This window comes from Eucyclogobius newberryi, unplaced genomic scaffold, assembly GCF_026437365.1.
Source record: "Eucyclogobius newberryi isolate DKJ021-1_F unplaced genomic scaffold, fEucNew1.0.hap1 SCAF_14, whole genome shotgun sequence".
In the NCBI taxonomy this organism is placed as follows: Eukaryota; Metazoa; Chordata; class Actinopteri; order Gobiiformes; family Gobiidae; genus Eucyclogobius; species Eucyclogobius newberryi.
In genome coordinates this window covers 31,009,524-31,020,759 of record NW_027315768.1, presented here as the reverse complement: position 1 = coordinate 31,020,759, position 11,236 = coordinate 31,009,524, and the positions used below count along the sequence as shown (strand labels likewise).

At 41.8% G+C, this 11,236-nt stretch overlaps 1 protein-coding gene across 1 annotated transcript in view; it reads left to right on the top strand.

Moving 5' to 3' along the window:
- Nucleotides 1-1,441: 1,441 nt before the first annotated feature.
- The window catches only part of LOC140359961 (inactive dipeptidyl peptidase 10-like), a 310,263-nt gene continuing 300,468 nt past the window's right edge, over nt 1,442-11,236 (top strand). Inside the window, exon 1 of the mRNA XM_072445245.1 lies at nt 1,442-1,683. Within this exon, the coding sequence (XP_072301346.1) occupies nt 1,624-1,683 (60 nt within the window). The 5' untranslated portion in view covers nt 1,442-1,623. The remainder of the gene's footprint in view (nt 1,684-11,236) is intronic.

Genomic DNA, 11,236 nt, shown 5'->3' with positions numbered 1-11,236 from the left:
TGCCCAAGGCCACATTATAGAGCTACTGCTGCCCAAGGCCACATTATAGAACTACTGCTGCCCAAGGCCACATTATAGAGCTACTGTTGCCCAAGGCCACATTATAGAGCTACTGCTGCCCAAGGCCACATTATAGAGCTACTGCTGCCCAAGGCCACATTATAGAGCTAATGCTGCCCAAGGCCACACTAGACGGTTACCAATGTAAGCACTCAAAAGTTCAATCACTTACAAGCTTAGTATTTGATGCTGCTCTAGTACTACTACTACACATGGAAAGCTGATGGTTAGAAGATTTACGAGTCTGTTATGTTTGCTTGTCAATGCTAATCACAATCAATTCAAAGCAGTTTCCTCGGTGGGCGTTCCAGAATGACATTAAATGCTAATCATTGTTTAACATGTCATGCACAACACGCTGAAATAAAGCTAAATTGCACTACAACTGATACTAAAGATTAGAACTGTTTTGATCAAACTGATTTTATACATGAACAACTAGATCCAATATGGCGGCAGGTAGCGTTTAGGTCACGTACCATGAACTGATTGATACCAAACGCTGCTGGTGAACAAAATAATCCCCAACAAAGTAAACAAGCCCAATTCCTTGCCCTGTAGTTTAACCATCAGACCAGACTCAAATTAGGATTCAAACTGGGCCATTACAAGTGGGAACACGCCCTAAATGGCAGGACAACCACAAAAGGGACACGTGGTCTTCTTGTAGAGACTTAGACATAAGTTGCAGTACTCGTTAACATCTACTCGAGTAATTACCTTTTTTAAAGACATTGCAATGACAAAAGCATCATGTTGACAACATGAAACCATTAAAAAATGTATGTTTCTTGCAAATGTTTAGTTTGACCTTCCAATTAAATTAACTTAAAGTTATGAATCTGATGTCATGTCCTGTTACTCTCACATTAACTTTCATTACATTTATTTGAGTAATTTTTCGGAGCGTTACTTTACATTTTTATTTAAGTGATTTTTAACATTATTTGAGTTTAGGTCATGCTCAATTGCACATCATTCCATCAAATGTCGGACTAAACTAGAACTAAACCCAAAAATAAACTAGGACTAAACAAAGACTAGAACAGGACCAAACCATGTCTTCATCAGAGCTAAAATGGTCTCAATTAAGTACCAAACAGCAACAAGTGTGAACAAAATACCATCTTAAACTGTCACAGAAACAGCCTGAAGATATAACCGAGTCCTCATCACCACATATACCTTCACAGCCTTAATAAAAACCCTCACATATAGATATCATTTGCTGGTCATTACCACATCGTTACGCACATTTCTCCGCACAGGGGTCTCTCTCCGGGGTCGGGCATTCCTCCGGTCGCCCCTGGTTACCAATCAGCACCAGGCGCGCGGAGAGCGGCGCGGCGCGCACTCACTCCGATCTTTCCAGTTCCAGCGAAGGAAGGACCAAACCCGCCCTCATCCCACGCGCGAGTGGCATCGGCTCTATTTCCTTTTGTGCTTCTTGGCTTTTTGTCGGATACGAGGCTGCAGTTCGTTCGTTTGTTTGTTTGTTTGTTTGTTTCATTTATTTTTTGGGGGCTTTATTCTTCTTGCTGTGATCGCCACATTCTCCTCAACATGAACCAGACCGCAAGTGTTTCGCACCAGGTGAAATGCCAATCCACCAAGACGATCAAGGTAAGGACGCTTGAAAGTTAAACGCGGTGTAAAGTTGGTGTTTTTGCGGGGGGGCAGGGGGATGCGCATTGGTGCACAGTTTGCCCCGGGATGCAGTGTCTGAACAAGAATCGCGAGTGTTTTTTGCCTCCCCCCCTAACACACACACACACACATGGATAGACGCGCAGCTGCATGTGTTTAAAGTCCGCACGCACGTACATGTGTGCGTTTGCGCGCTCTTGCAGGGTCAGGGTTCTGTTGGTCATCTATTGTGGTTGTGGACGATGGCGCAGTGGAGCAGTGGAGCAGTGGAGCTGGAGTTCATTCACATCACGTCTCGAGTCTTACTGTCTTGTCGTAGAGGCGTTTGTCAAACTCAAAAGGAAACGATTTTTGGTTTTACGCGCGGCTTGTAACAACTTTGGACGTGCGCCATAACGATACTGTTTTACTGTTTGGGGGAATTGCAGAAAAAACACGGTTACAAAAGCAAAATGAAAGGAATATGACATAGTTCTGAGTTGCATTCAGTTGATTTTGCGCATTGTTTACCCGACACCTGCAATAAGTGTGTTCCTTTCACTGCTTTCAACGACTGGGGATGTATGTTTATGAGTGTGTGCGTAAATGTGGAGGGTATTTTACGCGCGTGACTCAACACAGAGGCATCGATTTCACCGCGGGTCCTGCATCACTTTTCACCCTCCAAGTCCCAGCAGAGAAATTTAGCTCCGGGGGCCAAATACTGAATACAAAAATACGATCGATCCCCGAGTCTGTACTAGTTGTTCTTGCTCCCATCACCGCGTTCACAAAGGCGCGCGTTATTTGGAGAAGAAAGGCTGAGTTTTCAAACTTGGAGGTTGAATAATAGTGGAAATATGTGGAGCAGCAGGCTTGGGAACTTGTTTTATTTTTAATTTTTTATCTGTGTTGGCTGAGCTGTGAAAAGGCATTGCATATTTGCCTGGCTTTGAATGGTGCGCAGTGCATACACCACTTTTCCCCTTGAGCCATTATGTCCACGCTCTCTCTCTCTCTCTCTCTCTCTCTCTCTCTCTCTCTCTCTCTCTCTCTCTCTCTCTCTCTCTCTCTCTCTCTCTCTCTCTCTCTCTCTCTCTCTCTCTCTCTCTCTCTCTCTCTCTCATGTGCACGTATAAAAGAGGTTTTATTGAAAGGAAATTGCATGTGGATGGAGAATCTGCACTCTTCATGAATCGCATGTGGCCATAAGAAGCAAAGAAGTGTGACCATTTGCACCAGTGATTTTTTTCCTTTTTCTTTTTTGCCAAAATTAATTCCAAGTAGGACGAATAGTTCTAAATTGTCCATTTGTGTCACTTTGCAATTTTACTTGTAATATACTGATATGCCGTAGAAATAGTAGTAGATCATAATTCGTTGTCCTCGAAAGGAAATTGGTTGGCAGTGAGTGAAATAGAGGACAGGACGTTCTACATCAAGACAGTGGAAAATCAAGGTTGAACAGAAATCTTCATATAACATAAAAAAAAAAAGAAAAAAAAAAAAAACTTATATGTTTTGCATTTTCTTGATTGCAATATTCAAACAATATTTTCACAACAAGTCAGGAATGTGCAAAAATGTGCCTGTAATTGTCTCGGTTCAGGTTCAAGGAGAAATCGTACGCATGAAAACCATAAAATACAACAAATGCACCATAAAATGAACCACAAAAGTGCAAAAACATCCATTTAAACCCTTGTCCTTGTTTGGAAGTTCACACTGTTGACGAGTCGTTCTCTTTTTGAGGTCATTTTGTACAGTTTAATTTAGGGACAATGCGCTTTATATTTTAATTAACATGTTTCCAAAATAACAATTGGGATATTATTACTTTTTCACTTGTAATTATTCTATTTAACCCTCTTTATTAGTCATTCTTTAAATATTCTGGTGGATGCCGTTGTTGTAATGACATAATAACTGTCTTTTTCTTTTGTCTTTTATTGTGTGTTGTGTGTTGTGAAGTGTAGGTATTCTGACAAAATGAAAGGAACAATACATAAAAGAACAATAAGTAAAGGGACAATAGGGAAAACACTTTATCCGCCTTTTCCCTATTGTGTAAAATTGTAATTCTAAAGTTTGACTGCTTTTATAGAGCAGAAAAGTGAGTAAATGATTGTTTTGCATGTTTTAAAATCAGGTTAACTTGATACTTCCCAGTGTTACACACCTTTTAAACCCAATAACTTTCAAACCAATGCGTAACAATGTACCTTTCATTTAGTATTTTCTTACTATTGCTTCTAACTGAACAATATGACATAATTATTTTCTTTTCACACAATTCATTCCAATCTTGCTGTCGTCCATTGTGAAAGAACTACTCGTCCTTCTTTGCATAATAATAGGCTTGTAAACAGACTTCAAGAGAATACTAAATCAATAGTAAACAGCAGGGAATTAAATTTATCATATTTTCTATTCTTTGTGATGAAAAAAACCTCTGCCTGTGCCACTGTGTTTCTTATGCTACTACGCGCATAATTGACCGAACATCTAGTTAACATTAGCGATGGCAGTCGAATAGGACAAGCATTCTTTACTAATAACAAGCCAATAATCCATGTTCTGTCGCGACGTCTTGGCGTGACTTGATGCATGCGCTCCGATGTCAGGTTTGACCAGTCGCCTCGTCACGCCTCTTCGGCCGTAATAATCACTGCTCTTCGTCCGCCCCGAGTCACCCAGTTTGATCAATGCCCGACTGTGGTTTTGCTTGAGGTTTATCCAAAAAGAATCGATGGGGATTAGACACGGCGGTTGATTGGCTCTCGATGTGAGAGATGAGATGGTGCAAGGGTCCAAAAAAACTGAAATATTCAAATGTATTTCACCTTTTTTGTCCATGTAATTGTTTAAAATAAGCACTGTTTGTCATGAATGTGTCATTACTTGGCCTGGGATGTTTGAATGGCATTAAACTGGAGTTAGATAACGCCTCTTAAGTTCATCTAAGTCACATAAACTTTCTCGCTTTGCATAAACTATTTAAATGCAGAACGGTGACACCATTTATGGTCAACATTTCAATTTGTGTTCTTTAAGAAGCTGGTCATTTTCCTCCTCCGAGTATCGCAATGAATCTTTGCCGACTGAATGTATCATCGAGGATTTTGCATAATTCGCTCAGGGAAAAACACTTTCACAAGACTTCGTATGAGTAAACGATGAAGGTGTATCGTGTAGTCCACCGAACAAATAAATATGGCGCTGTTATGGTTCTGAATTGTCCCGTTTCAATGACAGCGCTTTGGTATTTCAGCTGCAACTATTGTCCTTAAAGGGGCGGTCCCAGGTTTCATGTAATACCTGTGGATAAAAATGAGTTTTCTCCCTGTACAGATATTGTAAAAGCAACATTCAGTGTCAAAAATAGATGGTTGTGTGCTGTCTGCCTCTAATTATAAAGCGTTTTTTCATTGTTTATTGTGTCATGAACCGGGAAACAAGTGTAACTCCGCTCTGGACTCTGAAAGTACTGGAAAGCGCTTATAAACTCATTGTGATGAATAATTAGGACACTAGGAATTCGTTAGCATTACGTTTGGGCCACTGGAACGACAAGTCTGTACCTTTTATTAATAATACGATTCACTATGTTACTTTCATATGAATGAGTGTGTGTCCAGTTGTTTGTTGGTTAGTTAAACATGCCAAACATTTCCTCATTACGTGCGTTCGTTACTGGGGACAGTCTGGACACCAGTCGCTCATTTCCTCAAACTGCCGCGTTCTCAATCTGTTCAGACCGTTCAGATTCCATTCTGTCCTCTCCTGGCACGATGCCTGGTGTTCGCTGCGTCGGCCACATATGTGCGTTTACAGTAATCGTCAGATGTTTCACACCAGCGATGCTCAAACTTTTCCACAACCACTGCTGCTCCAGAGAATAGGGAACTTCCCGAGCAGCGTTTTCACTCCACTGTAATTAAATATACTTGGTCACAAATGGAATCGGGATGAAATGATGACTGAACCAGGTCTGAAACTTCCACTAAAGAAGGACTGAACCAGAGCTAAACCATGAACTAATGAACCCGAACTTAATCAGGATTTAAAAAACGGTGCTGGCTTTTGCACTTGATTTCTCTTTTCAGGAGAAATCAAGTGCAGAATCGACTTTTTAGCAAGTGGCAAGGCTCAGACTAAACTGACTGAAGGTGAATCCAAGTTTCATTATTTAACCCGTCTCAAATTAGCAAATAGCAGATTTCAACGTACCTTTTTTTGCACTCTACGTAGACAGTCGCCTGCTTTCAAGAGCTTTTCATTTGATTCGTTGTTTATGGCCTTTATTTAACCAGGTAAGAACTCATTCAGATCGAGTTTAAAAGCACTGACATTTGTTTCTCTTTCTTTGTTTTTTAAAATTGCTCAAAAACCTTTATGTGAGACAAGTTCTCCCAACCTCAGGTCCACTTGAAGGGAGTTCCAAGCTGAGGGAGCAGCATAGGAAAACGCTCTCTTTCCCCAGTCAGTCCTTACACAGGGCGACAACATGCTGTATAAACCACGTGAGCGCAGGGCATAATAACCCGCCGCTCTGCTCGAGGGCACATGAGCAGGTGCACATTTACATATTACATTATACACTGAAATATATCCAATGTGTGAAGCTCCTGGACCAAAAGCCTGGGCACAGGGTTCACAGAGGTGGGCGAGCCTGCCACAACTCTTAAAACACAGTGACATTGCTTGTTTTCAGAATCTCGCGAACACTTCTTAAACACTGTCACTTTAACTTTAATTTAATCCATCACTCACTGCACTGCTCACTTTCTGCACTACATCTGTGAATTTAACCATACATTTTAGGTACAGAAAAAGCCTATTTATAGATTTAAATTGTTTTTATTTTTGACTATGTTGTTTTATCATTGTGCATTGTTTTATGTTGCACGGAATCACCAAAGCAAGTTCTTATTTTGTGAATTCTGTTCATTAGCAATGGCAATACTTTTCTGATTCTGATTCTACAACGTGATGATGTCATACGCCCAAATGGAGGGCGAGAGCCAGAATTCCCTGTTAATTATATTGTACTCATTTAAATTTACAAATGCTTAATCTGACCATTTCTATCAGTGACTTGACTCATTAGCTGCTGCTGTGATGTCATCTGAAACAACAATTTCAGACATTTTGCAGTTGCATGTCTTTAGAAAGCATCGCCACAATCCAATAGAGTGGTAAAAGTGGCTGATAACAAACAGTTTATGAGCTTTCAACCAAGTTGTTATGGTTCCGCCTCATCATTGACTCACTGGAAGTTGTATTCAGAGGGATCCATGCATGCCGGTGTAGTCTTTCTTCTCTTGGATGTCATGTTTTTCACTGACGTGCAACACGCGCCGGCCGCTCCGTGGCTGCGTTCTCCGGTTGTTTGTCATACGTGTGAGTTTCAGCAGAGTCACGGATCCATTTTGATGCGAGAGAGAGAAAAAAGAACGAGAAAAATCCATTACTCGATACAGTGATCTGCAGCTCTCCATCGTCAGAGCTGTCGGCGTCGTGCGGCAGAGCGCCTTGTGTTGTCACCACCTTTACGGTGATGTAACAGAATTAGCTCTGAGATTTTTACACACAAAGTCTTTGATTTACTTGTTTTTGATCAATATTGTGACGTGAAATATAAGATAATCCGTGTGCATCATTGATCATAACCACTAACCAGCTCAAAGGATGTTTAATAGTGAGTTTTTAACCTTCTTACGACACGTGTTTCATCATTATCGTAGCCAAAGTTGTTTCATTCGTGCATGTTTGAGTAATTCAGAATCAGAAAAAGGTTTATTGTCATTGCCAATGAACAGAATTCACAAAAATAGGAACTTGCTTTAGTGATTCGGTGCAACATAAAACAATGAACAATGATAAAAAAAACAGCAAATATAAAATCAAAAAGGGCATGTGCTGAAAAGAATGACAGTCATTCTGTGTTGTCCTGCATTCGAGGCTCGACTCCTGTTTTAAAGTTGATCATAATATGATCAACTTTAAAACAACTTTAACACATTAAGAGCGAGTGACACATGTAGAGTTCTAAAATGTCACGTAGCCACATGTACGTATGAGAAGAAAACATATATAAGTCGCACTGGAGTATAAAATGCGGTTGCAAGTGTGAAAATAACAAATAATATCACATATAAGTCGCTCCGGAGTATAAGTATATAAGTATAAATATATGTATAAGGCGCACCCGGGCCAAAACTAAGAAAATACAGTAAATCTGCTGCTTGTCTCGGTGAAATGTGCATGAAGAGGCGTTATATAGAGGCTGCTTTATATAACGTGAAAAACAGCTTGATTTATGTCTATCGTATCACCCATTTCAAACTATTATTAACCACCTTCTTTTGTTGGACATTGGTTCCCGTGGCTTCCGTCAGCCGAGGAGGTGCGGGAACAGCGCTGCCACATTATCGTAATGGTTCTGGAGCACTCGCCTTTGAGCCACTTGAACAGACCTTGAACACCACTTTCCTCGCCTTGGAAACATTTGTTTTATGCAGTGGAGAGCTTGGCCCTGGGTTTATACATTTAGAGTCAAAGAGCCTCTAAAGTCTTGACAGATGCGTTAAAGATGCATCATATGGATTTTCTGTTGCACAGTCCGTTGGCCGCTTGTCTCCATGGAGATGCTATTGCTCTGCCTTGAATTTTCAACCTTATGTACTGTAAGAATTGTTGTATTTCCAACTTGTTCTTTCAGCAGAACGACCTGAAACTTGTAATTAAATGCAAGGTAAATAACTGGAATCACAAACTGCTGAACCTTCCACGCAAAAGCAATAACTCACCCGCCAGAAAAAGTACACAGCGCATCTTTAAAAACCTGAATGCTGTACGTGTATTGTTGCTTTTATAGTACTTGCAGATTCTTCACCACTTTTGGGTTTATTTGAGGTGAGACGTTTGCCGTATTTGCAGAGGAAAAATGGCTGCTGTTTTCGGGAAATAAAAGTTCAATTCTTTATCTAGGACATCGTCAGTGGAGATTTATTTTCTATGTGTTGCTATGTGGAGGCTAAAATAATCTGATTTGTACTTTCTGACTGAAGTTTTCTCTGCTCCAAAGTGAAAATCAGCTAACATTAACCACCTGCTTTTGTCATGGACGTCTTGGCGTCAGATGAGGCTTGTGAACACTGAGGAAACAGCCACAACATCGTAATGGAAAGCACTCGCCTTTGAGCCATGAACGGAGCTTGAACAATACTTGACTCGCCTCGGAGACATTTGTTTTATGCAGTGAAGAGGTTGTCTGCTCCAAAGTTATAATCTGATTATTTTAGCCTCCTTGGCCACAGAGCATCACATAGAGAATAAATCTCCTCTAATGATGTCCTAGATAAAGAATTGAACTTTTATCTCCAGAAAACAGCAGCTCTGCACCATTTTTCTGAGTGTTCACGTTTATGAGCAGAGCTTTGTGGTTGTATTTCATGTATTTAAGTTAAAAGAATAAAGTACAAAGAATTACACTGTATTTTTGTTCCCTGTACATTTGCTTTGACAGCTCTTTGGTATTTACAGTATCTTTAATTACTTCATGTTGACGCAATTAAATGGTTATAGGTTTCAAGAAAGATAAAAGTGATGTGTTAAGTAGGACAATATGAATATGAATGTTGAATATGTTAAATGTAATGCAATTTTTTTCAATTGAGTTCATTTAAATGTATTTTTGTAAAGCTCAAAATCACAATAGCGGTCTTTGCGGTCAATAGCTTGCAGTTCTGAATAATACTGTTTATTTTACCACTGAAAGTTAGAAAACCCAACAATGAAAATGGTCAATAACAGGAAAGCAAATCCACCAAAGTTCACAGGAATTAGGTAAATGGATAAACCTTCCTTCAAAAGCAACAAAAACCGAGCGGGAAAAAGTAAAAACATAATTATTTGTTATAATATAGTAATATATATTTTAAAATAAAAGTGGCAGAAATGCAGCAATGTTCTGGACCTCGGCTTGTTCTCAAACTGGACCTTGGTGAAAGTTTGTTTGTGGCCCTTGTACTACTTTACTGTTGCTCAACTGGACTCATCTTAATCGTGGCCCCTGAAGTTAGTGTTGAATTTAGTCATAACCAAAGCCATCATTTTCTTACAAAGATGTGTGATGGTTTCTTTGAGGGGTTTTCGCTCTAACAACCACAGTATGAACCACAACCTCTGACCCTTTTTGAGAAAGCCGAGCCACACGCCCAGATCATGACGAGGATTAAACACCCAGACTCATTACTGTGGCACCAAAAGTCACTAATCCGCCACCGTCTGTCCTCGATCTGCCCCGTGTCTGTCCTCGATCTGCCCCTTGTCTGCCCCTTGTCTGTCCTCGAACTGCCCCTTGTCTGTCCTCGATCTGCCCCTTGTCTGCCCCTTGTCTGTCCTCGATCTGCCCCTTGTCTGTCCTCGATCTGCCCCTTGTCTGCCCCTTGTCTGTCCTCGATCTGCCCCTTGTCTGTCCTCGATCTGCCCCTTGTCTGCCCCTTGTCTGTCCTCGATCTGCCCCTTGTCTGTCCTCGATCTGCCCCTTGTCTGCCCCTTGTCTGTCCTCGATCTGCCCCTTGTCTGTCCTCGATCTGCCCCTTGTCTGCCCCTTGTCTGTCCTCGATCTGCCCCTTGTCTGCCCCTTGTCTGACCTCGATCTGCCCCTTGTCTGTCCTCGATCTGCCCCTTGTCTGTCCTCGATCTGCCCCGTGTCTGTCCTCGATCTGCCCCTTGTCTGCTCCGTGTCTGTCCTCGATCTGCCCCTTGTCTCGCCTCGATCTGCCCCTTGTCTGTCCTCGATCTGCCCCTTGTCTGTCCTCGATCTGCCCCTTGTCTGCTCCGTGTCTGTCCTCGATCTGCCCCTTGTCTCGCCTCGATCTGCCCCTTGTCTGACCTCGATCTGCCCCTTGTCTGTCCTCGATCTGCCCCTTGTCTGTCCTCGATCTGCCCCGTGTCTGTCCTCGATCTGCCCCTTGTCTGCTCCGTGTCTGTCCTCGATCTGCCCCTTGTCTCGCCTCGATCTGCCCCTTGTCTGTCCTCGATCTGGCCCGTGTCTGTCCTCGATCTGCCCCTTGTCTGCCCCGTGTCTGTCCTCGATCTGCCCCTTGTCTGCCCCTTGTCTGTCCTCAATCTGCCCCTTGTCTGCCCCGTGTCTGCTCCGTGTCTGCTCCGTGTCTGCCCTGCGTCTGCCCCTTGTCTGTCCTCAATCTGCCCCTTGTCTCTCCTCGATCTGCCCCTTGTCTGCCCCTTGTCTCTCCTCGATCTGCCCCGTGTCTGCCCCTGTGTTCTCTTAAACACCATTATTATTAGACTGCCACATTTAGGGCACATTAATCAAATTTCAGTCGAGATCCAGATTCTGTTGTTTCTAATCGTCAATAATCAGCTTGAGTCTTTTTAATCGAGATGTCATCTTAATTTGCTTTTAATAAAACCAAATCAAATTGAATTAAACTTTGTATTATGAGATATTTCTAAGGACACGGGATGCTGGGACACTGCCCAGTCCCTATGAACATAGTTTAATCTGTTTTCACTGTCG